We start from the raw sequence: 27,423 nt of genomic DNA, 5'->3' as shown, positions 1-27,423 counted from the left end.
GAAAGTCTCTGCTTCTACTCTTTAGGCTGATGTGAATGGCAAGGGAGGTGAGGGGGGGTTTACCTGCATCTCCTTCTGGTTGTCCTGGCTGCTTTCCTCCTTGACTGGCTCGGGCCGGTCTTTGCTGTCAGACCCGGAGGTCTGGCCTTGGACCTCTGGCGCCGGGTCACTCTCCTCCTCCAGAACTCTCATTGTTTCACTCGTCTCCTTGTCAGTGCCAGGACCAGACATCCTCATCAGAGAAGGCTACTTGGAACATCTACCAAGAGCTCTGGACCTACAAGAGATCGGCACATGGGCCGAATTAATCACATTTCTGTCCATTTTTTTTTTACGTTGACATACCATTACATCTCTATTTGTGTCTCTTTATCCAAATTACATACTGCTTATTTAAACGTTCCTTATGAAGACGTTTCTAGGATGTCCATGTATGTTCTGTCAGCCACATCTACCCTATGCTGTGGCTGGCCAACATGAAACACCCCTAATGGTTATGAGCTAGAGCAAGATTTTTACCCAGTGTTGTGTTTTACGGACAGGCCTGCGGTAGCGTGTTGTCGTGGTGTCCCAGTGAACGAGGCAGCGGTGGTGGTGGTGGTGGTGGCGGCGTGTGTGGAGCGCGGTGGAAGCCCTGAGGGAGAGGCCCATGTCCCCATCACCAGCACTGGCTCCCGGCCGCGACAGCAGTGGGCGCCAACGAGCCACTCATACCTCTCACGACCCTGGAGGAGAAAAGGAGAGGAGGAGGAGAAGAGCAGAGGAGGAGAGAGAGAAGGCCAGGATTAAGGAGTAGGCAGCCACACAGTCACTTGTTGGGAGATTACGTCACAGGATCGAGCAAAGATGCTATCTTTGTTTGCTTTTAGCTTGTGGCAGGCGGTGCATCTGAATTTCCCGTTAATGATCAGACTACACTGCCACTCTGCATCTAGCCCTCTCAGGGCAGACTGATCTGATTCATCAGATCCATCAGATCCAATTCAAGCTTCCAGGCACAATTACAAAGACAGAGAAAAAAAAACTTGGGACTGTCACCGTCACTAGTATCTGTTTCCATCAGATTATACATCTACAGAGTTTGTATAGTCTATAGCCTACTAGACCATCATATGAAATTCTGAAATCTGTCACATCTGGATAGAACACGAGCTGGCACACTTTAAAATTCAGCATCTACAGCACTTTGTACCAAATAAATCCCCCTTGGCTCTGGGTGGGTGCCACCAATGATGTGCTTCCGATGCAGAGCTTCAGCAGTCACTGCGATGTGAGCAACCCTTAATGATCAAATTAATCTTCAAACTACACAATAATGTGGAACATGCAGATTGTTGTCAGTGGGAACAAACAAGTGGAAAAAAACGAGAGTAGTTCGAGAGAGAGAGAGAGACAGAAAGAGAGAGGGAGAGAGAAAAGGAGGGAGAGAGAAAGGGAGGGAGAGAGAGAGAGAAAGAGAGGGAGAGAGAGAGAAAGAGAGGGAGAGAGAGAGAAAGGGAGGGAGAGAGGTGGCGGGGTGCAGTAGTCGGGGCTCTCTGGGTACTGGGCAGGGCTAAGCAAACAGGGGTCTGTGTCTGTGTGGCGCTGTAGCGCATTTATCACGCTAATGGAGCCGTGGCGGGGGCTGCTGCATTATTTAAGTGGCTGATGGGCCCGGCTGATTGGGATTCATGAGGACTGGCACTCCAGGGTGCCGCCACGGGCCTGTCATTGGAGAGGACAGGTGTGAGGGACAAGAGGCTCCATCACACTCACATACACACACACACAAGCATCCACTTACACACACCGTACACACACCCACGCCACGCACACTCACACCACCACGCAACCATCCACTCACACTCTCTCACACACACAGTACGCACACTCAGCCCCACACAGTACCAGATGAACACGCAGACATACATATGTTTGCACACATGCACCCATTCTCACACTCACACACACACACAGACGCACACACACAGACACACACACAGGCTGACACAGGTGTTCATCTGTCTCGCATCATCACACAGTGGCAGGTAGCAGTGGAGCCGCTCCTCCACTGGGCCTCATTTCACCACTTCCCGCCGTCTCAGCACAAGCCTCCGCCGTCACAATGACAGCCTGCCAAAACCCCGTGCACCACACACCTCCATCACCCTCCCCCCCATCAAATGAATTCTGCACACTTCATCGCTAGGGGCTGCAATCGGGACCAGCTCAGAGGTGATGAGGCACTCTGCATATTACCCCCCCCCCCAACACACACACACACACACACACACACACACACACACACACACACCCACCCACAAAAAAATACACCACTCAAGAATGATTATGCTCCTAATGTGCAGGGGAAAAAGCTGTTCTCGGCAGAGAGGGAGGGACAGAGAGCACGGGAGATGGAAAGCTAGAGAGAGCGGAAAATTTTGCTTTGTTTTTATGCGTCACATTTGGCCCTCTAAGTACACCCACTCCCACGCTGGCCTGACCCTCTCTCTCTCTCTTTCTGTCTTTCTCTCTCTCTCTCTCTCTCTCTCTCTCTCTCCAGGGTCCTTGTGGCGAGAGCTCCAACAACAATGTCCAATGTGACTATTCTGCCAAGTCACTTCAGATTTGTGTTGTATAATGTCTTGGTGTTGGCCTGGTATCTGTTAATCTCTGCCGAGAATCTATTCGGAAGCGGATCTATTTAAAAAGCAAACAGTCAGTTGGAAGTGTAAATGTTGTGAAAACGACACACTTCAAGGAAGGTAAGTTTTTTTCTTTTTTTTTAGGAAAAAAAAAAAACTTTTATCAGCATCACAGAAGCTGAAGCGGGCTGTCTGCACCAAGCTGTCTTGTGTCCTTCAGTCCCAAGGGGTGTGTGTGCTTGCATGTGTGAGTATGTGAGAGCAGGTTTGTGTGCGCGAGTGTGTCTCTGTGTGTCTGTAAGATGGGGGTAGTGCGGTGTCTGTGCATGTGTCTGTGTTCTGTGTGTGTGTTTGTGTGTGTGTGTGTGTGACGGGGGTGGGGTGCGGGGGGGCTCTCTCTCTTTGCTCTCCAAGAAACGCGGCGCTTTTCTGAAGACTGAGGAACAGCTGTGGTTCTGTGTCTCCACTCTCCGCTAATTGGGCGGTTGGTGCCAGGAGAGAGGAGAGGCGAGAGCGGGCCGGCGACGCGCCATTCACTGCCTCGCCGCCAGAAGCCCGTGCCGCTGGCACCCAATGAAGGGAAGCCAAACACTGGGCCGCACGCTATTACTAGTGCCGAGGAGTCTTTTAAATCAGCGCAACCCATAAGGCAACGCTGTCTGGGCTTCAGTTTGAAAGACTGACTGGTGAAAAATATACCGTATTTTCCAGACTATAAGTCGCACCACTTTTTTCATAGTTTGGCTGGTCCTGCGACTCAGGTGCAACATATATATATTTATATATATGTTTTTTTCCTCTTCATGACACATTTTTTGACTGGTGCGACTTATACTCCGGTGCGACTTATAGTCCGGAAAATACGGTAAGTGAAATATTCAAATGAAACAATTAGGATTTTCAAACCAAGATGTTTGTGAAAATGGCAATGTACATGAGTTAGAGATGCACCTGCCCATTTAGGCTAATATTAAAACATTATTACATTATTACAAGTCAAAAACATTCAAAATTAACAGCCTTTTTTTTCTGGATAGACAATGAGAGAACAAAATTAATATGAACAAACAATGTAAATAAAATAATAAAGAAATCAATGGCACAAAAGACCCGACGAGACGTCTGCTATTCATTTTCTCAGAGCCGCAGCTGTGCACACTCGGGGCTGGTGTCTGCTTTAATATAATCCCCATCACAATGTTATTATTATTACTTCACAGCCAATTATATTTGGAGATGATTGACATTTGGCAAGCACGGGCGCTGAATATTAATGCTGGGGGATTCTCAGATACCTGCTGCTTAATTCATCTTTTCATTTAACAGCAGCACAGGGACATGGGGAAATGAGAGAGAGAGAAAGAACGAAAGAGAGGAAGCAAGATAAGATAGTAAGTTTGCCTTGACCCTTATGAATATTAGAGTTATTACAGGTCATTTGTATTCTGAGGTTGTAACTTCATGCTGCTGTGTTCCTCTCAGTCCTCTGAAATTAAAGCACATGGCTTAGCCTATGTTACAAAACACTGTCCCATCTACAATTGTGTTTCTTCTAACTCCTTTCTCGTTCTGCCCTTAAGTTCACAAATATCTCAAATTGGAAAAACAGAATGTGCATTTCAGGACTGAATGACAACGGCATCCTTACACAGCGACAGTCCCTTGCCCAGGCTGAAGAGCACAAGAAATATGACTATCTGAAAGGTGCTTTAAAAAAAAAAAAAAAAACCCCTCCCTCCTCTTTCATTCTCCTCTGAGATCACTGATCCCCCCATTCTAAAGCCCTGCCATCTGTCTCCCTGCAGGACTCCACTGCCGTCGCTCCGACTCGCCAGCTCTCAATGACACACACACACACACACACACACGCAAACACACACACACACACACACACACACACTGCAGAAAGAAAGTGAAAGGAAGGAGAAAAAGAAAAAAAAGCCTCGCAGAACCACAAATGCAACTAGATAATGAATACCGTGGCCTTTGGCGACGCCCATTTGCCAGGCTTAATGAATCAATCCCAGGTGTAACCTTGTCCCACTTTCTTTTTTTTTCGATTCGATTACCCCATTTTACAGGGCTCTGCAGAGCACACCGAGTCTACGAAAGATAATTCTACAAAGACTCAATCGCTCGGCACTCGGTGCCAAAACAATCCTATTCGCCCCTCAAGGTAGACTACAGGAAACGCAATCAGGGCAATTAGCGGGGAATTATTAAGCTATTAAGCAAATAAATGCGAGAGTATAAAAAAGGAGGTTATCTCGGGTAGCGCTTTAGAACTGGAACATTAACAGGAGACCTTCATTAACCTTCCTTCAATAAAAAAAGAGATATATATAGTTTTTTCATTTTGTTTTTTAAACCTCGCTGAACTCTGCAATGCTAGGACTCCTAGGAGTGACAAAAACAATTAAGGTCAATAAAAATTAAAAAAAACCAGGAGGAAACATCTGTGGCTCACTCAATGAACGAAAATTAGTTTTCAGCAGAACGTACACACAGACACTTTATGGATCTATTTGATTCCCACAATCTTGCATTTCCAATCAGATACGTAAGTTCAGCGATGCTCTGTTGAGGGTCATTTAAAAGCGGAGAATCACCACCTTGCAGTAGTGTTCTCCTCCACCTTCACTGAACCTCCCCACCCCTTCACAGTCAGGAGTGTTGAGGGCAAATAAACCGCTTGCTTCCACACAAAAGGGAGCCATCCAGGGGTCAGTGAGACGCGTCGCGTAGAAAAACACTGTTCAGACGACACAGCGTTCTGAGCGTCGACCACACACAGACACAGACACACTCACACAAACGCCTCCACAAAGCGTCTGCAAAACTTTTAACGAGGGCTGTCAACAGATCTTTTACAAACGATTTTCTATGGAAACCAGGCTCAAAAGGAGAAAAAAAACAATGATTTAAATACCACTTTACACAGGACACCAGCATTGTCTGTCAGAACTGCTATCATCACACCATGTTGTATTAGTTTCAATTTGCCTATTGCGTTCAACAATGACCTTCTCACCTGAAGTGCTGCTGGAGAAGTATGGATACCCAGGCAGACAAACCATCACTCACCTGCAACATAGTCGACTCCATCATTTTCATTGGTCAATACTTTAGTTTCCATAGTACCAGACGATGCATTGGCTATAGAAGTTGCTGTTTGAAAAAAAACAAAAAACAGAAAAACTCCCAAAGCAGCTTCCCCTCCTCCCCTCTTATTCTATTATTTCACCCTTTCTCTCTCTCCTCAATCTCTCCCCCACGCTCTCTCTCTCTCTATTCCTCTTTGCTCCCGTGCTCTCTATCCCTCTCTCTGCAGCGACTGCTCCGTCTGTAGCTTAACTGTCGGAGCCCATGGCTGAGGCTCAGACCCCCCCCAAAAAGGCTTGGAGACGGCGGCAAATCAACGGCCGGGCTGCGTGATGTCAGCGGCGCTCTCAGCCAGTCAGCACGCGCGGCTACGCTGCCGGCGCGTCACTGGCTAAATTGAGCTCTTCATTAGCGCCTGAGCCGCAGCCCGTGGCGGCAAGCAGCGGAACTGTGGGAGGCTTTACCTTCCCACCCCCAACAGAGTGTATGTGTGTGTGTGTGTGTGGATGGGGGGTGGTGGAGGGTGCTTTGGGAGCAGTTTGGGTCACACGCCCGAACATACATTCACTCACTTCTCATACTCACACACACACACACACACACCTCACTGCCAGCAGGCTTATGCAGGGTCAGAAGTGTGTAAGAGACAGAGGGCTTCTGAAAACACACCACCGTGCAGTGGTCTTGCTTTCAGCTGCACCAAATTTTATTCAGGAAACCTCAATTTCTCATTGATGACTCTCGCCTCCACTAGCCTTTTGTGTGGGATGTGCACTGTATGACCTTATATTTCATAAAACTAAAGGCAGTGTTTTTACGAGGCAGCCTAAAAGCAGCCTCTGTTCCTGGTAAATGGCCCTCTCTTCTCCAGAACCAGCTCTAATAAAGATCCAACAGGCTAAATGGTAATCAGGCTACTCTCCAACCCAACATTTAAGGTAGCTTTGTGCAGTGAATTTTTGCATCTAAATGAAAACATGAATGAAAAATTACATCAGTAAGAGGTTGATACTTCTCTTCTTCAAGAAGCATAAAGAGTGTGACTATTATGGTAAGGGAGACGGGCTGAATCCCTGTTGGACTATAGATCCACTCATTTAACTTTTTGTCCTTGTGACATTTAGCATGGAACCACAATTTCCCTTTCTCTCTCTCTCACATACACACACACACACACACGTACAGATGTATGAATGTTGTGCACGTCTCCTGAATTACCACTTCAGCTACAGCCCCCTCTCCAAATAAAGTGTCGGCTTAGGTCCTTGACACAGAGCAGTCCAGGAACAGTGCGTTCATTAAAAGTGTTTACATTATTCGCCGGCGATGCAGGGCGCCGAACAGCAGGCCAGCGGCGATAGCACTCGGCAATTATTAAACGCATCGTTTCGCTGTAATAAGAATGTTTGAGGAGACTCGATTTGAGATGTGACGGTAATTGAATCGAGAGGTGTTCACAATTTCTGAGGCGCCGTTTCTGCAATTGTGCTGCTGAATTAACCCAGACAGCCGTGTGGTTTCGATTAAAGCCTTCCCCTTTGGGCCTTGCAGGCAGCGTTAATATCACAATATTACTGTACAAAAACGCCCCAAAATGGAAACCAACATAAAAAACCCTAAAAAAAACCTGCATCCGGGTAGAATATTTCATAAGAGAAGAACAGCTGGTTGCGTACAGCAAGGACTGACCCACAGCTTCTTTCCTGAGTGACACCTGCATGGGCAGAGTGTTCTCTGAGTTTTCTTCGCAGAGAGGAAGAAAGAAGTGGTACGACAGCAGTCTGTCTCTGCCACTTGCAAAGGCTTCGGCGGTGAGTTCTCACCATTCCAGTGCTGAAGTTTAGGCGACGCCGTCACACTGACACGCGGAGGCGTGAACAATGCATGAGTGGGAGAGAGGCGTCAAACACACCAAGGCAGACGGATAGATATCCATAGCACCGCAACCCCCCAGAAACTATGTGTGTACGCGTGTACGCGTGCACGCGTGTGTGCAAGAAGCTTCACAGGCACTGCAAATTCAATATGTCAGAAGCTATTCACAGATGATCTTTTAATTAATTTATTTTTTTAAATTAAGAGAGTTCGCACATCAGTCACTCTAGCACCAACACACACACACACACACACACACACACAAATACACTGACAGTGAACCCACAGGCTCACTGTAACACACGGGTATACACGTAATGTGAGTCACATGCCATCACTCCAACGCACCCCAAACCTGTGAGATTTTGACAGTCCAATCATGGTTCTCCAAAGAAGTGCGCTGACGGCTGGCGAGAAACACAGCCAGGCGAGCACAACTTCCCTAATTGCCCCCTCGCCTACTCCGCCAGGAAAATGAACTTCTTACTTATTCAATTACAAAGACCAGATGTCAGACACAATGTAAAATAAATGTAGTCACAAATGGCAGGCCGTTTATATTGATCACCATAAATCCGAAGGAGGTGTCATGCCATGGCTAATTACATATGCTCTAAATCAGACGCTGAAAACCTCGCCACCAGAGAATATGTCAAAGTAATTTATGGTGCAACGTCGAAGGCTCTGAAAGACGTTTCATCCCAGCAAGGATGGAGGAGTTACTGGCCTGCTGGGGTGCTGGAATGACATGTCTCATGACACCTATTCCCTTACCTAGAACATCTCAGCATGGCAAGAAGGATTTCAGACTAAGGAACGTTTTCATATGGTAAGAAAATTGACCATCCTTTAGCATCTAGTGAGCAAGGTACATTTAAATGTATATAGGGTATAGATACCAGACATCCAACAGTTCCAAGGCAAGGCAACATTTATTTCTTGAATTTCCCCTGGGGATCAATAAAGTATCTATCTATCTATCTATTTATATAGCACATTTCATGTTTCCACCCAAACAAACAATTGTGTCCAAAGGATTTAAATAATTTGACGTATGGAAATTGACGTTTGGAATGCTCATCTTGATGCTGGAAGCACATTCTAAAGTCCTATGATTTAGCAGTTCAATGGTGAAAAATGGATGAAAATGTAATCACCTCCATATATTTCCTGAACTTGCTCTGCATACAATTTCATTCAGCTCACCCTTTTGCACAAAGCAACGTGCAAAAAATAGAGAACAATCAAGGTGCTGTGTGAATAGGAGTAAATAGTGTAATAAGTACCTACTACCTAGAAGGACATTTCAGAGTCAAATTCAGTCAAAAGGGTGTAGATGAGAGGGATAGACAGGATCGAGAAGGTCACGGGAAGTGCAAGTTAAATGTGCTCGGTTGTTCGTGGTGCTAGGAGAGAAGGCGCTCTCAGAAGAGCAGAGTCTTCAAGAGGTTTTTGAAGATTGAGAGGGACGCCCCTGCTCTGGTGGCAACTGGGAGCGCATTACATTATTGGGCCAAATTGGGACAGCACAGAATAGTTTGGATTGGCGTGAGCTTGCGGGCGACAGTGCCTGGCGCCGTTCTTCGGCAGAGCGCAGCGGTTGTGTGGTGTGGTCGCATATGCCTTCCTCTCCATGCTCGAGTCTATTTCATGGCCTCATTGCGAAGTGTGTGGGTGTGACTTATGCGTAAGTGTGTCACTACTGGAGGGCAGCACATGTGCATGCATTTCTCTGTCAACCATTGGGAACCATGGGACGATGTGTGTGTGTGTGTGTGGGGGGGCTAACACATCAGTGTCCACGAGTGTTGATTTCCTCAAGCTCTAATGACCCGTCAACCTGCCAATACGAGCATGGACTGTTTTTTCCCCCCAGTATTAATCAGCCACTAACGCCCACATACTCTCTCGACAGATATAAAAGCACATGCACAGATTTCCACGGATAGTCCTGCGGTAGCTAGCTCCCACGAGGGAGAAGGTTTAGGAATGATGGAATACAGAGCACTTGGAGCGCTGTGGCTGACAGCCGTCAAATTCTCTAAATCGCCCAGCAGTTTCCATCCCGGAGTCGCGACAAAGAAAATCAAAGTGGCCCCATCATTTACATCTCTCTGACTCTAAAGCAGATCAGAAAAAGGTTGGTGGGGGGTGGGGGGGGAGAGAAAAAAAAATCTCAAATAATTACAGTACAGTTGTCTTTTCTTTCTGCAGAAAGAGGGAGACAGAAACAGAGAGAAAGTGCAGCGGAGAGAGAGAGAGAGAGAGAGAGAGAGAGAGAGAGAGAGAGAGAGAGAAACCCACCCTGCATTCAGGCACCAAACACCTGGCACACGGCTGGTGAGACAACACTTCCAAGCGCCCGTCCACCCAACCACCTCCCTCCACCACTGCCCGCCCGCCCCTCAACATTTGCATAATAAAGAAAGCGTAATGGCAGCACTTACTAATTAAGCCTTGCGATGCAATTTTTCTGCTTTTCCCGAACAAAACGGGTGGTGCATAGAGTTAGAGCAAGTCAGAGAGAGAGAGAGAGAGAGAGAGACAGAGAGACCAAACGAGGGAGGGAGATAAGTGACAAATACGTTTATTTAACATTTTCCCTAAGGGACCCGTTGATTCCTCCACGGAGAGGAGGGGGGGCCCTAATGAGGTCCCTGGGGGGGAGCAGAGGCCTGTAGCATCGATGCAGCGGGGAACATGACAGAGCTCGCGTGGACACAGGTCCATCCTCATTAGGCAGGGGTGGGGAGAGATATTGGGGAGGGGAGAGCACCGCAATGTAGCCCGACAGAGAAATGTGTTACAGGAAACTTGTGCCATCACTTTATACTAGTGCTATCAAACGATTAAAATTTTTAATCACGATTAATCGCTGAATTCCTATAGTTAATCACGATTAATGACATATTTTATCATATGATTAAAATTCTATTTCTAATTCTAAAATTATTTTGCATTTCTGAACTTTCCAGGAGTCCATATTAACAATAAAGTAATTATTGTGTATCTTGATTGGGATTCAAATGAAAGCAAAGCAAGTTACTTTATTAACTGAACTTTTAAGACATAGGTCTATTTGATTATTTCAAATCAAATTTCAAAAGATGTGCAGCAGACCTGAGGCAACACAATATATTCTTCAGAAATAGCTGATATAAAATGAAATAAATGCTACCACAGAAGTGCATGCACAAAATGTAGGCCTACACACATTATAAAGGGCATAACAAACAGAAAATATTATATTCATACTATATTCATTATCTTTGAGTTCAGTTGAAAATAAGGAACTTTTTAACATGAGTTCATTGCCATTTTATAGGCGTACAGTCTATGGTGCACTGTCACTTGCAACACACATCAACGCCGAAGTTTTTAACAGGCAAACACTGGATGAACAATGGATTTTATGGAGCAGCGTCGACCAAATATAACTGAATCGTGATTTACACGGCGGCAAAGTGTGATGCTGGTGTGCGGAGTTGTATTGAAAAGAATGGAATCTAATGTAAATGAATGTCGAAAGCAGAGTGCATCGCAAATAGTAGCAGCCAAAGAGGAATGTTGATAACAGAACAAGTGAATGTGAAAAAATCTTTGGCGGCACACAACTAACGCGTCAGCCTAGGCTACTACTCTTTGGCCAGCTTGTAAGCCCAACCAAGTGTGTGCAACATGCCTTTAGCCTACAAACGGCGCATCATCATAAAGATACATTTAATCTGCAAATGTTTCCATTCCATTCATCAGTGCATATTGTTTAGTTTCTGTTCTAGCTAGATCCGGTGTGGTTTTGTAGTTGTTCTAACGTTACTAGTTGTTACACCAAAAAGAACGTTAATCTCGCAATAAAAAAATGTACGCCGTTAAAATAGGTTTACGTTAACGCCGTTAATAACGCGTTTAACTGACAGCACTACTTTATACTGGACACAGACATGTTTGTTCAGGTGTGTGTATGTGTGTGTGTGTTAAGGGTGTCACGATTTCGGTTTTAAGTCGAAAATCGATCAAAATTATATCTCAGTCGAACTTCGAAATCAAATGTAGAATCGATGATTCAGCCACACCCCCAATGTCAAGCTCAGCATACATGCCAAAAGACCAAACACACACACACACACACACACACACACACACACACACACACACACACACACACGCGTGCACACTCACACACACAAACACACACATGCGTTCACACTCGCACACTCACACACACGCACACACAAACACACACGTGTTGAACTGTGGAGCGCTATCTCCTATAACTTCAAGCTGCAGCCAGTTAAAAAAGCCTCTCCTGCTAAACCGATAGCCTGCTTCCGGTATTCACGTCAGTTAACACTAACTCAACTAACTCAAGTAGGAACTGTTTCAAAATGCCGCCCCCACCACCACCACCACCACCAAAAGACAACTGGAAATGAGGCAAAAAAGTAAATAACTTAAAGAAATGCATTAATAGTAATATAATTGAAAAAAGATTGAAAATCTAATCCAATCGTGACTTTAAAATCGGATTTAAAGAATCGTGACAGCCCTAGTGTGTGTGTGTGTGTTTTTTGTGCGTTTTTTTGGTGCTGCCTGACAGGTTCAACCATAGCTACAGTATGATCCAAAAGCTTTCCATCTTTACTTACAGTGTGCTTGCAATGCAAAAATGCTATCTGGCAAAACACACACACACACACACAAACAATACAATCATTACAGTAGGCCAGTGTGACCAACATAATGTGAATTTGTAGTTAGATATTAATGGGGGATATACAGCCTACTGTTCTCAGAAGATCTCAAAACACTGATCAAATGGCTCAAAAACCACTTAACACAGCTCTGGCTGCCTCAGTGCCCTTGCTGCATTAGCTACTTAAAGCTATAGACTAGTACCGTCATTTAATTATGATCAACAGCCTACACCATCACAAATGAATCATCACAGTTTAGATCAGTAAGATATGAAAGATCTCAGCAGCATAACCTCTGGAGGAATCTATGTCCCATTTTAAAACACATAGGCTTATCTGGAATGTCAAGAGCCCAGACACAGATCTTCTTTACACACAAAGCTTCGCGAGCAGCACAGCACCCCTCCACCCGCTGGAGGTGAGCTTTGAAGGGATCCAATTCACAATGCAAAACTCCCTCAGTGATTGACCTTTCCATAAAGGGACATGAAAAGCCTAGCCACCATCACTCCAGAGCAGAAAGGACAGTGTTTGAAGTGTGCTACTAAACCCTGCCAGTGTCCCCGTGTCACACTCAACATATTAAACGAAATGGCCACAGACACTGATTAAGAAACCGTGTCAGGATAAAGAGGCCTACCCTCACACATGCGCAGACCTTTAAATATGGGGGAGTGTTGTCAGCCCCAATACTGCCATTATACTGACCGAGACAGCTTCAAGGGGAATCATGTCACTCAAAATATATTCAGCAGGGCCCTGAGAAAGACTCCAACCTAACCAAAGTAGATGAAACATCTTCAGTTTCAACTGGCGTCTTTTTCTATTGTTTTTTCCATGCTCAGTGAGGTTTGATGCTGGAAGTCGAGCTTAAACTCTTTAAATCTCAAAAATAATTTCAAGTTTTTGCCTGAAATTGCACTGTGCCTATTTACAAGGGCATTGTTCCCACCTCTTCTGGGGCCTACCATCAAATGTTGGACCTCTATAGAAAGCTGAGAACCTGTAGTAGGAAACAGTCAAAATAAATGTGTGATGTACTCACAAAGAGTTACAGAGGCTAGAATATAGTTTTTTCTTTCTGCCAGATTACAAGCATCTCTGAACTGACCACATTTCAGCCCTCTAGGTCACTTGATATCACTTAGAAACACAACTGAGCCCTAGCACCAGGTCTTGTGATGTTGTGTGCAAATGTAGATCAATATAGAATGAAAATATGAGTGCTTTAGACTATTATTTGCCAAGGTATGCTCATGCGTTTTGAAAAATGCCTATGGAAACTTCCCATTTGACTTTTTGTTATCCAAAATGCATACTGACAATCACATGCTTACTGCACATGAACCCCTTTGTGTAGAAGCATAATCCTAGTCTCAAATGAAAGGTAACACTTTGAGGTTTCTTGTGAACTATTTAGATTGTATGGCAGGTGTTCTGATATAGACTGACTACACAAAATATGGAATAATTACAAAAAAGTCTCTATTTTTGCATTTACTTTGTTGGTTCAATGAGTGTGTATAAGATAGACTATACATATGTACAACTAATATTGGATAACACAACATGAAGATTCAATTTCTATGGATTCTTGAGAATATTTCAGTACCCAATATGTTGCATCTACTTATTGTACTGCAGCAACACTGCAGCCAGAAGTCAGGGTAGCACCAAAAGTGGAGGGGGGGGGGTTTGGATCAAATTTAATTGAGACATAATAAGATTAATCTGAGAATGTTAAACACTATACAGATTGTACATGAAAAAAGTTGTCATTTTTGGATTCCCAAGAATCAAAGCTTTGAAATGGTGTATAACATTACTATGCTACATAGCAATATGGTGCATACGATTGATTTAGAATGTTGGGGGGAGGTGGTAACCGTCCCGCCGGCGGGACACTGAAAATGATGTGGTTTTAACCCTTAAAGGAGTACCGTCACACCGGTGTGACGGGAATGTTGAGAAATGAACATTCTAAAGAATATCTGGGTTCATTGAATTCAACATAGAATTTTAGAACCTTCAATTGTTGCGGAACTTAGAATGTTCAAAAACCTACACCTTTAAGGGTTAAAGGTAAGAAGCAACAAATGGCCGCCATGGCCCGAGTGTGACTTTCATTCGCTGGTGGCTCCATTGAACTCCTGACAAGCAACTTGTCATCCACCACCTCACACTGAAAAACAGTGGTTAGATCACAGCACTGACAAAAAGAGTGGATGAAGTTGGATAAGACACTTCTACGTACCTGAAAGAGAATTCAATTATATCAGAAAGAAATGACCTACTTGCAAAGCAAAAGCCCTCTGAAAAACATTTTGTTGAATAATGCAATTGCGTTTGTGTTGTCTAATGCAAATGGGATTTCTACCTCTCAGGCAGGAAGAGTGGGCTAGCTCCTGAGGGTGTTCATACATACACCAGCGTTTGTTCACCTCTTGCCAGCGCTAATGCATCAACCAGACACTATAAATATTACCTGTGACAGATACAGGCCGTGCACACGCAGATATTGTGAAACAATACCACACAGAAAAATTAGCCTCGATGTGATTAGACACCCTGAAAAACCTGGGGCCTCATGTACAAAGACTTGCGTGGATTTCATACTAAAACATTGCGTACGTGCAAACCTGAAAAGTAGCGTACGCACAAAAAAATCCTGATGTATGAAACTGTGCATACACAGCATTACAATCCACCCTCTCTCCTCCCTCAATCACACTCATTTTAATATGCTAACTAAAAGGCCACTCGAGAGCGCAGACCTCCGCGAAGACAAAATGGCCTATCCCGCAATATTAATAACAATGAAAACTCATTTGTGGATCCATTCATACTCGAACCTGCTCCAAATCATCAAATTAATTTAAAAAAGTGTTTATCCGACGAAATGGCAAGAATCTTATGTCTTTATCATCTGTAATTAATAACAAACAAAAAAACAGTGGCAGAGCGTAGCAGTAGCTAGCTATAGGGTCAGAGACCGTGGTAGAATTATTGGTCAGTCTGCAAGTAGGTGACAGGGTTCGCACAACTGGGTTTGATGCATTTGAACCATTACAACACAACTGCATTAATTAAAAAAAACATTACATCAATTGTGTCCAAGAAGGCTACCACGCATCGCGCACTCGAGGTGAAATAAACAAAGTTGATCCAGGCCACATCGCCACAACATTACGATTTCTGGATCATATCCCTATATTTGCACACAAGTGTGACAACAATAATGCAAATGCTTACTCAAGGAAAGTCATATCCTATGCAGTCAATCACACTAAGGGAAATAGCTTATATCCGCACTTATTAGTCAGCCTATCTATTCTATCTATATGTGTAGGCTATAGGTTTCACATTCCCTTTAAATTCTGATCCTCTAATAAGTCTACAGTTGTCATTAGATAGGTTGTTGCATAACTTAGTAGAATTTGAGCATATTGCATGTCCATTTATATAGAAACATAGGCCTATTTTCGAAGTGTTATCATTTTTAATAACCCACGTTTCACAATATACTGTGCAAATAAAGGCCTAGACTCGTGATCAACTAATGTTGTTGCGCTGCATTGCCTCTAAGTGTCGCCAACTGACGATACACATTGGAAATGTGCGTACACCAGACATGACGTTTGCGTGGAGGACCGCACATTCTCACGTTCAAGTCATTCTTCGTACATCCGGACGTGAGCGTGAGAAGTGGCGTACGCAGCATTTTTGCGTGTACGCAAGCTTTGTACATGAGGCCCCTGGTCTGGACAACATGGAGTTTTATCTGTAGGGAGAACAGTAGGCAGTAGCTAACTGATCATTTTCTTTGAAAACACAACACACACACACATAATTAAGATTGTCTTGGTAGTGTATAGGTCTAATTGAGTGCCTGTCACTTTAAAATGTTCGCGAGGGAACCCTTGCAATTGTAACACAGTTAAAAGTTAAAAGGCTGCTGATGTGTGGATGCAATTCATAACGTTTTCTACGTAGTTACAGTTAATTAAAAATAAAGGTTCGTACTTCTCTTTGGGACAAGCACTTTTAAGTCTTGGAAATCACTTTTCCATTTACATTGGGATTTTGCAAACATTCAGTGTCAGAGTCAATAAAATGAGCCCTGCATGAGTAACGAAATTGACAAGCAGCTGTAAGCATGCTAAACGACATCCAAACAGTATTCTAACGTTAGCTTTGAGATAGATACAACAGCATGCTATGATTTCTAAAGACAAAGTTCTCTCCTCAGCTCCTTCAGGGTGAACAAAGTGAATAATGCTTAGGATGATGAATTTGTTTAGCAATACAGACAACCAAAAAAAGAATCCTGTCACATGCCGAAAACTCGTCCTACAGGCGTTTCAACCTTTCATTGAGGGTTAAAACCTACATTACAAGTACAAGCACATATGGAAAGTGAATGAATGGTAGGAGGAAAAGACTACTAGATCTATATTAAGAAGGGAAGAAAAGATAGCTGAATATGTACAGACTAGACGCTTTATTGTGTAATGAAATCTGTTCACATGAAAACTGTGTATATTACCTTTACTACTGATATATAACGGTGTAATGTAGGCCCACGCAATAACCTTATCCTATAGTCTAGTCAGCATTTTGATAAATGTGCATTTCTATAATAGAGAAGTGATAAATATTGTTACATGTTCCCATATGTTCATCAATATTTTATATTATTTTAATTATATCATAATTTAAAAAGCAGTGAAAACGGTAACGGTATGCAAAAGTACATTAAGAAAGATGCATCTCGTCATCCTGCAACCAGAGAGGATTAAAGCGGATCTTTGCTGCAACATTGAGGTTGAGATCAAAGATTATTTAGATTCTTTTAGAACAATCAACTGGCTCTAGAACAGTCTATGCGCAGGACCTACTTGCCGAAATCTGCCTGACTCTCGCGATGGTTAGTTCTAGCGAGTTCATCATTTATGTTGGCCATGGCCATGTATAACGTTAGCTTAGCAGACAGTGCAGCAAGGGTAACGTTAGCAGATGTAAATTTAACAAGTTTCAATTGATATTGATTATTAATCACGTTTCCCCACCTTGATGACACCTCATATTTGAACTTTCTCAGCCTCGATAGTCTCACAACTCACATAAGAATGTAACAAAAGTTTGCCAACTTTAGCCAGCTAACCTTCACGAAACTTGAACCAATTTTTTCAGTAACATTAAGCTAAAACTTAACTAGCGCAGTATCGATAGCATAGTTAACTTAACTACGACTCCTTCGGCAGTGAAAAATCTAAATGATGTCTGGTTGGTCATTCAACGGCACAATGCATTGAAAGACTTAACGTTAAAGTTTCACATTAACTAAGGTAATTGAACTTCAGAAATATCCCCAAGGAACGTTAATCTTAACTTACGGAGCTAACACTAGTCAGGTTTACCAAATGTATTCACGTTAGCCAATATCGTTAACGTTCATATACAGTCTATGCTAACGTAGCACTTGTCTTGGAATGACTACCGTTAGCTAAGTTAACCTTAATAGGCCACAAACTGAATTAAAAAAAAAACCGGAGTGAAATACCTGAACGTTAACTTAACAAATGAGGAGATAACGTAGTGGTAGGTTAAATGTCATGCTGACTTTTAACGTTACAATAATGTGTGTGGGGCAAAGCCTACTGTACAGGAAATTATCCACAACATTAACAGAAACGATAGGCGATAACCTTACATTATTTCCAACCTTACCATGGGGATATGTTAGTAAGAGGGCCTCATCCAGATACCAACTAGCGTACTTGCTAACTACATAAACTGTCTAGTTCAGATAGCCATTCAAACTGCTATCGTTAGCCATTACGTTATTATATTTTAGATATAACGTATACATTGCTACAACGGGGTAGAAACAGTAATGTTAATGAACATCGGTTCGACGTGATAAGTTACACATTGCTTGAAATTAACTGAATACCATGTAAAGAAATAATGCGCTTAACGGTTAAAATTATTACATTGGTTTAACAACGATTAGTTAGCCAGAACCAACTAGCGGCCTAGAGAGAGCTAGCTAACTCGGTCAATATCAGGGTTTTCTTGTATTAGCTTGCTAGCTGAAAGCTAACATGTAAGTAGCGAGCTAGCCAACTGGCATAGGATTGGTTTCGCAAATTACATTCAAAATCATTTCATTCAAAATTGAGAAACGTCGTTAGACACTGAAGAATTAACGTAAATATTCTTACCTTGTCCACAATAAAGATGGTAGCTGTTGCAATCAACTATTGTGACACTGGACAAATTTATTTTGTTATTCAATCTACATAGGAAACATGAGAGCTCGGCGAGGGATAGAGCGTCCACAGACGGGACCGAACAGCATGCTACACATCGATTGACAGGTCATTTCGTCCAATCATTGTGATCACCTTAAAAAAAAAAAAAAATCACTGTCTTCCTCCAGTTGCCCACCTTTGAATACGAACATTTACTATTGTATTGACAGATCTGAGTAGCAGCAGCTAGCGTACTGTGGAAACTTTATGATGTCCAAGTTGGTGAAATCTCTTTGCCTGTGAATAGAACGCCATCAGCAACTATGGAGGACAATGCATGCATGGTTTTAAAAAGTTTGAGTTCTGAAATCAGTTGATAATGAGATGTAAGTAGACAACGATCCCATTAAGAGTGAAAAATGTAGGGTTAACCCTAAATATGAAAGTTTTGGCATACAAGTTACACATTAGGCTACTTTAAGACTACCTGGGTTATTTTACTCTGACGGGATGAAGTAGGCTACAATCTTACAGACTGTCTCTATTCTTTGATTGAAATTAACACCCTAAAGTTAGGCCCAGTTGCTACTCAAGCGAAATTATAGGGCACTCTAAAGTACGACTAGTGTCATATTTTCATTTCCATATGTGACAGCAACCTCTTTTTGACAGTGGTCAGGACTAAAGTATCTACTGTATATCTATCAATCTATCTAGTAATGATCCTAAACTCAAAACCAGGCCTAGCCAAACTTTTATTTAAGCACAAAAATAGCATGTGCAAACCACTTGATTCTTAAGCCATTCAATTCTCAGGCCTAGATTAGTGGTCACTGACACATTGCATGCTGGCTGATATGGTTTTCAAATGTCTATGCCATTAGCTTTGCAGTACTTTGCAGTACTGTTAACCTACGACTTGCCAGTCAGTCTCTCATAGACATAGACAACCAATTATAGATCACTTGTTTTACCTATTGATTTAATTTATTTATTCATTAATTTACCCTACCCAGTGTTCAAAACATTTCTGGTCCTTGAAAGTTGAACTTTTTTTTTCAGATGGATGGTATCTTTCAAAACATGGTAGCCTACATGCTGTCTAATACTCCCCCCTTGTACTCCACCCCACCCCAGTAGTGTTAGGAGGCTCGTAGACAGGTGTCTTAAGGGAAGTCAGCCATCCAGTACAAATCAAGCTAGAGAAAGCCTGAAGTATTGATCACAGATGTCAGATTGTGTCTTTCTCATCGTATAACACTGTGAGTCTTTTTTATAGTCTTCATCAATTACGTAATGAAGTGGCCTGCCTCTACTCAGTCATACAGCTATCTGATTTCTCTTTCCTTTTTTAGTCAAATACTTCAATGAACATTCACTGGACAAATGGCTGAATTATTCCACTAACTATTCACCGTGATCTACTCATTCTCTCTCTTTCTCTCTTCTCAGTCTTTCAATCAGACCGTGGTTAGCATCTGAACTGAGCCGCTTTACGAAGCAACGATCCACCATCACCGAACACAAAGGAGAAATTTGGGGTTCATCTGAGGTAGCATCTCCCTGCCGCCCCATAAAAATTGACTGGTGCCTTATGAGAAGGCTGCCTGCCACTGGTGCTGCTGACGTGCGTAGCCTACTCCGCTGAAGAGATGGGCTGATCCATGGCCCCGTTATTTTTACATAATCACTGAGTGGGAGGCTGGTGCTGAGAGAAGGGGGCTCAAGCAGTGGGCGAGAGAGAGAGAGAGAGAGAGAGAGAGAGAGAGAGAGAGAGTTCGGAGCCACTGAGATGTGTGGGCAGACACCCTCAACAAATGGATACCAGTGCCTCAGCATCTCAGTGTAGGGGAGGAAACTATAAAAAAAAGGGAGTTATGTAAATACTCTTCAAAGCATTGGTGACACACACACACCGGATATGGTTATGAACTCCAGCAATGCAAAAATATCCACAGATTTTTTTTTTAAAAATCAGGCTATTGTAGTTGTGAAAGGCAAAGTAGATAGATAAATAAATAAGTGAATGAATGAATGAATAATAAATAAATAAATAAAGGCAGTGTAAATCATTTCAAAGGGAACAGTGAATTGAATGCAACTCCATGTATTGATAAAGATTACACATGGTCGTTAATAGATTTGTACTGGCAGATTGAGGCAGGAGGGGAGGTGGTGACTGCACACTTCAAGTGGTAAACTTATTTATCTCATTTTATTTTATAATCATGTAAAAATTAAAATAGTAATATGCCCTGCTAAAGTTCTAGTAGTTTTTGATGGGCTTGATTACCATGCAGGCCACCATGTGGCTCTGTTCTTTGAGTATCTGATGCACCATGCACTAAATCCTATGGAACCCCTTCACTTTTTAGCTCATTTTTGATTTTATTACCTTTAATATATGCCTTTGTGGCATACCAATTGCCACCATCTTGGTTTTCTTCTGCTATATGCTATCACTGAATGGGTTATTTATGTGTAAATTGGTCATAGAAGGCAGACGTCTAGCACTGAAATTGGGGGTCAAGTTTTGCCCTTTCTCATTTTATGAAGCTGCAGCACCTCATTGGGCCAATCAGGTCTGCACTCTGAGCTTCATGAAGTCCCATATGGCATCTGCCTTATTGTGTAAATCTGGATCTCTATCTAGCATCACTCAGCCATAGTCTAGGTGAACTTGATGCCAATATTCATACTTATTTGAATGGTCTTAGCTTTTTGTCTTTTTTATCATTCTCACTGAAGCTACTGTCACTCGGGATGAATAAAATATCTATCTATAGGCCTATCTGTATATATTATGCACTTTTAACCCAGCCAAATGTCCTTTATGACAAGGTTGTATGCCCTCTATAATACATCAAGTAGTGTCTCAGATCAGCATGTCTATTTTATCTATAGCACAGTTACTGTGTGCATGTTTAGTCATCTTTGTGTGCATGTGTGTGTTTATACTTGTGACGTTTGTCCATGTGTATGCGTGAGTAGTGAGAAACAGAGATAGAGCGAAAGAGAGGCATAGAGAGAGGGTGAGAGAGAGAGAGCAAACTTTCTGTATGGTTGAAATTGCCCCTCAGAGTGGGGCAATTGAGAGAAGTTATTAGAGTCAGGTGGCTCTAGAGGCGGCCGTGTGGGCGTGAGGGAGCGTTGCGGCTCTGAACGCAGAGCCCCGCGCTGACTCACCCCGGTGGGTGAGGGCCAGCGGAACATTGGGACACCCACGGCTTCGCCCACTTGTACTCCAGCTTTGCACTGACCTGGAAAGAGCGCTTAAAGAGTGAGAGAGAGAGAGAGAGTATGTGTGATAGAGAGAGAGAGAGAGAGAGAGAGAAACAGACGGTATGCGGGTAAAACAAATGAAGCACTGTTGTTTTTTGTTTGTTATTTTTACATTTACCGACATCCCTTTCTTATAAATAGTTGGGCTGATGTTTCTGATGGCAGGTGTGCTTGCTTTAAGAGAGAGGGAGTGAGATCTTTGTCTGTTACCACTGGTTGCAACCCAGGAAGACAAATGTCTCATAGACCAAATGTCTCAAATCCACCAGATCTAAAGATTAGGTCTACTGTTTGACTCGGTTCAGTTCACAGTGTATAAGAGTTCCACACGGAACCGGATTCCTTTACAGGGAAGCTGCTGTTGTATGTGGCTTCTACTGCATTATACCCTTTCCTTTTCTGCAAAACAGCCCGCATCTGTAGCCTGACACACCGGCATGAGAATAGGCTGATCGCCCAGCTATAAGTAGGGCTCAGAACATGTGCTGATGATTCACCCTTCATAATATGAATATTTGGTCCTGAACCCCTTAGCCTCAGTGTGCTTAGTAAGTATTGATTTCCACAAATACACCGGTGCTTCATTTGGGAGTCTCCTTGGACATCCATTGAAGTAACAGCAGGTTGTCTTGATTGTCTGCACAACCACTGGGCAATGTTAATGCCTTTCTAGTGTGAACACAAATCACATCGCAAACTTTCAAAGACTGGTTGAACGGTTCAGCAGAGCCTTCACAAGCCACAAGAGGACAATCTGCTGGTCTGTCATCAAGTGATCTTGATGGAGATTATTGCAGTGACTTTATTAGATACCGTCACAGCCAATAAAGGAGACTATAGTTATGGACCGTTTTAATCAGATTTCAAGATATTCTTAATTTTGTTTTCACATTTAGTTGCACGCCAACCAAAGTACTGTTATGATCCTGGCTATTAATTGTATTTTGATTATAATTTGACATACGGTGAAACTTATGTTTCAGTTAGTCAGTCACTATTTGTTTGTGACGGCTTAACACCTGTTTTTTTTTACCTATAAGACTCTTATGTAACAAATAAAACATGATAAAACTTGTCTGGATATTGGCTTAAGATTTACACAATTAGTTTTGATGAGTTGTAGTAATCAGTGAGAGATCTATTACAGTTGCCATGAGCATGACACAGTGACATCATTTATATGAGGCCTTTTGTGCCTCTAAAGAATCATCTTATTTTACACTCGATATATGCACGGTCAAGCAGTCTCATCAGGACCGCAATCAGCTCTGCGAAGCAATAAAAGAATCAGCAGAGAGGTGATCCTTAACCCTGCAAACCATCCCACCTGAAGTCATCATGGTTCTTAAAAATATCTAGACAAGGCCATTCTGATAATTATGATAACTTTAGTGTTGCACGGTGTATCGATACTAAAAAGGTATCACAATGTCTTCATGCAAAAAACGATACGGTTTCCGACGTTTTTAGAATCGATAGCCTACTTTATTACAGTGCATTTTCACTGTACTGTTCTTCCTACTGTAGGCAACAACAACTTATTATTATTCCGCTTACCACTTTTTCCGTATGCAATTTCTCTTGAACAGTTTAACTTAGAAACTTAATTCAAACTTTGTAACGTAAAAACGGACCAAGCTGCTATGTCTTTTCAACTTTGAAACTTTTATACTTTTTAAACTATTAAAGAAAAACTTTTTAAAAATCCCCATAGACTTAACATTGCCGATTGTGACATCATAATACGGCCATTAAACAATTAGAATCCTATGCCAGGTTAAGGCCACCTGCAGCCTCAGGCTTTAAGCATACAATCTAGGTCAATTAAGACTACACATCCTATTCAACTGTTTCCTCTGCCTAAAACTGTTTCAAAATATAAGTCCTCACTACAATAATCCACTGTTAAACAATTTAACCCATTAAACTACTGAACTTTTTACATTCAACTTTTAAACGGTCTACTTTTAAACTATCATTAAACTATCTATCTATTAAACTACCTGTCTATCAACAACTTTTAAACTATCTACATTCAACTTTTAAACTATATACATTCAACTTTTAAACAGTCTACTTTTAAAAACGATCATTAAACTATCTATCTATTAAACTAGCTGTCTATCAACAACTTTTAACTTGTCATCAACTATGACTCCTACCAACTGTAGCTAATTAGCATTGTTAGCATAGTTAGCATTTTAACATTTTTAGCAAAACTGCTAAACTTATCTTCTACACAGGACACATTCTCACCTAGACAAGGGGAAAAGTGCTGTGAGAATCATGTTCTTTGATTTCTCAAGTGCTTTTAACACCATCCAACCCCTCAGACTGGGAGACAAGCTCTTGCAGATGGGTGTGGGCGCTCACCTGGTAACCTGGATTACAGACTACCTGACCCGGCGACCACAGTTAAGTCAGACTGAAGAACTGTCTCTCTGACACTGTGATCAGCAGCACCGGAGCGCCACAGGGAACTGTGCTCTCTCCAGTCCTGTTCACCCTGTACACATCTAAATTCTGCTACAACACCGAGTCATGCCACATGCAGAAGTTTTCTGATGATACTGCAATTGTGGGGTGTATCAGGGACGAGCAAGAGGAGGAGTACAGGAGCCTGGTGGAGGACTTGTGACTGTGCAATGGTGCAAACTCAATCACCTTCAACTCAACACTTCAAAGACCAAGGAGATGGTGGTGGATTTCCGCAGGTCTAAGCCCGCTCTGCTACCAGTCTCCATTGATGGGGTCAATGTGGAGGTGGTAAGCACCTACAAGTACAGGGCTCTACAGTGCGCCCATTTCACTCGCACATACGAGTAAAAATGATGCCGGGCGAGTGCAAAAAAATATTTAGGCGCACTGGTGCGAATGACTTCTAACCATGTCAATGTTTGTCTACAAAATACACCGCAACATCGAGAAACATTACTGGTGCAAACCATAGAATCACGTCACGAATGCAGCATAAAAAACTACACCTCCCATCAACGTTAGCAGTTTCGCATTGTGACTCTCGCTAGTAGTTAAAGCTTCTATCAAATCCAAGAGCCAGCCCAGAAAAAGCGGAAAGTTAGACTAGCCAGCCAAGATGCAAAGATTGAAGAAATTAGTTCTTCTATTCACCGAATTCATTGGCTATAGGAGGAACAGGATGAGATTCTGAGAATGCAGTGAGAGAAGGAAAGGTAACCCAACATGCCTTTCAGCCCAGTGGACGTATTGGCTGCAATAAGCAAAATATAGCTGTAGCGAACCGGCACAAAAGTAGCCTCCCGTATTACTCCCATTTTATTCAAAGGTAGAACGCTACTGACAACTCCAGGCTTCCACGCATGCTTGTTTGTTTACACCGAATACAAGCTGAAGTGCAAAACGAAAGTAGGCCTAACGTTTGCCTACTGCCCCTATCAATGCAGATATTTAAAATAAAAACTTAAAGTATAAAACATATATCCTTGATTAGCCTATGTTGGGTTTTGTGGAAGAGAAAATGGACTGTTTTAGTAGTAGTATTAGGCAGTATGCAGTCAGTTAGGTCACCATGGGCATATTTGGTTTAGCTATAGATGGATTCACAAATAAATAAATTAGCCTACATTTGGCAGGATACTTGATGTACAGGCTAAATGCAAATATGTCAATGTATTATATTATTTTACATTAACAAAATGTAGGAAAATAGAACAGACTGAAAATAAAGTAGGCACTGATCTTTAAAATCCTGTTTCCTGTAGCCTAAACGTTGTCAGTCATTCTTAATGTGACTTAACTGACTGTGCGCCCAAATTTTTGTCTGTGCTCCTAAATTTTTTAACTTGGGAGCACAAGTGCTGCTGAAAAAAAATGTTAGTGTAGAGCCCTGAAGTATCTGGGTCTCCACCTGGACAATAAACTGGACTGGTCAGCCAACACTGACGCACTCTACAAGAAAGGGCAGAGTAGGCTGTACTTCCTGAGGAGGCTGCGGTCCTTCAATGTGTGCAGCAAGCTCCTCAGGATGTTCTACCAGTCTGTTGTGGCCAGCGTCCTCTTCTATGCAGTGGTATGCTGGGGAGGAAGCACAAAGAAGAAGGATGCTGGGCGACTTGACAGGCTGGTAAGGAAGGCTGGCTCTGTAGTGGGAGCTGAACTGGAGTGCATCACTTCAATATCTGACAAAAGGACCCTGAACAAACTGATCAACATCTTGGACAATGAATGCCATCCACTCTACAGCACTATTAAAAAGCAAAAGAGCTTGATCAGCTGGAGTCTTCGCTCACTGCCATTCACAACTGAAAGGCTGAGGAAGTAATTTGTCCCCAGGGCCATTGAACTGTTTAATGCTTCACTAAAGGGAAGAGGAGAGATAAACTTCTCTGCTTAGTCTGTCTGCCTCTCCACCCTCTCCATGTTTGAATACTGACTGCCCACTACTGCTTTACTACTGTTTTACTATGTCCACAGCCTAATGTTTTTACTACTGTTTTCCTGCTACACTGTTTTTCATGCTATATTAGCACACATGATCAATGGCTTCTGCTTTTTTATATTACCTTGTCTACATTATACTTTACTCTCCTATTTGTCCATATTATTTATGCTGGTCTCTAGACCTTATTATTGCACTGTTGCACTGTTGGACTAATGTTGGACTTCTTTTTGCACCTTCACCATGACACTCACTCTCTTGAGCACCTTACCATGCACACATAACTAAAGGACTACTGTTGGACTACTTTTTGCACCTTCACCATGACACTCACTCTCTTGAGCACCTTACCATACACACAGAACTACAGGACTACTGTTGGACTACTTTTGCACCCTCACCATGACACTCACTCTCTTGAGCACCTCACCATGCACACAGAACTACAGGCCCTGTCACTACAAGCGTCTCATGCTTGATCACCCTCAAGCACACTAGATTTTTTACATTTAATTTATATAGTATATTTAGTATTTAGTTTTGTTAGTTTTTCTTATCTCCTACTGTCTCTATTGTACAGTGGAGTTTGGTTACATGTTTATACTTACAAGGATACAAGGAAGTTTATTGTCACATGCATATAGTTACTGGAAGTAAGAAATGCAGTGAAATTATGTCTGGTGTCAGCCTATTTCTCCTCCTCTACATACTTGCTGCACACTGCCCCCACATACACAGCACATTGTCTTCAGGATCTTCTCCAACACACATCCTCTACATAATTACAGCACACTGCCCCCACCTACCCACACACACACTACACACACACACACAGTCACTGCTCCACTCCCCTCCCGCCCACACACACATCTTCACTGTCATCACTCACATACATTACATACAGTACTCTGCTTGCAATAGTAAGTCCCTGCCCCCCCCCCTACATACACAGCACATTATTTCATCAGGAAGCTTCTCCAACACACATCCCCAACATACTACCTTACAGCACACTGCCCCCCCCCACACAGCACATTGTCTCATGAGGAAGCTTCTCCAACACACATATTGCACACTGCCCTCTCCCCCACATACACAGCACACTATCCCATCTCCCCTGTCATCCCCCCAACACACACACCAAGACCCTGGCAGTTGGGTTAGCCCCTTGA

General features: G+C 42.7%; 1 protein-coding gene and 1 long non-coding RNA gene across 13 annotated transcripts in view; one reads left to right on the top strand and one right to left on the bottom strand.

Moving 5' to 3' along the window:
• LOC125291687 (R3H domain-containing protein 1-like) overlaps positions 1 to 18,795 on the bottom strand; it is a 45,946-nt gene extending 27,151 nt beyond the window's left edge. For 3 of the 11 annotated variants that reach the window (XM_048238513.1, XM_048238510.1, XM_048238514.1), the window contains exons 1-3: positions 5,709 to 6,012; positions 520 to 725; positions 64 to 277 (exon numbers count right to left, since the gene is read on the bottom strand). In XM_048238513.1, coding sequence (XP_048094470.1) covers positions 64 to 237 — 174 coding nt within the window. In that variant the 5' untranslated portion in view covers positions 238 to 277; positions 520 to 725; positions 5,709 to 6,012. Of the gene's footprint in view, positions 1 to 63; positions 278 to 519; positions 726 to 5,708; positions 6,016 to 18,522 lie in introns of those variants that run through there. The other 8 variants (XM_048238508.1, XM_048238515.1, XM_048238516.1 and 5 more) reach the window with 6 other exon arrangements.
• On the top strand, positions 17,320 to 20,516 carry LOC125291688. Of its 2 annotated transcripts, XR_007193033.1 has the most exons (5): positions 17,320 to 17,643; positions 18,605 to 18,678; positions 18,783 to 18,938; positions 19,690 to 19,814; positions 20,005 to 20,516. It is a non-coding gene; the product is annotated as an uncharacterized LOC125291688 (long non-coding RNA). The 2 variants fall into 2 exon arrangements; XR_007193034.1 differs by lacking the exon at positions 17,320 to 17,643 and having other exon boundaries at positions 18,603 to 18,678; positions 18,860 to 18,938.
• The last annotated feature ends 6,907 nt before the right edge of the window (positions 20,517 to 27,423 follow it).

The sequence above is a fragment of the Alosa alosa genome, chromosome 3, assembly GCF_017589495.1.
Source record: "Alosa alosa isolate M-15738 ecotype Scorff River chromosome 3, AALO_Geno_1.1, whole genome shotgun sequence".
Classification (NCBI taxonomy): Eukaryota; Metazoa; Chordata; class Actinopteri; order Clupeiformes; family Clupeidae; genus Alosa; species Alosa alosa.
The sequence above is the reverse complement of the archived record's forward strand: the minus strand, read 5'-3'. Positions and strand labels throughout refer to the sequence as shown.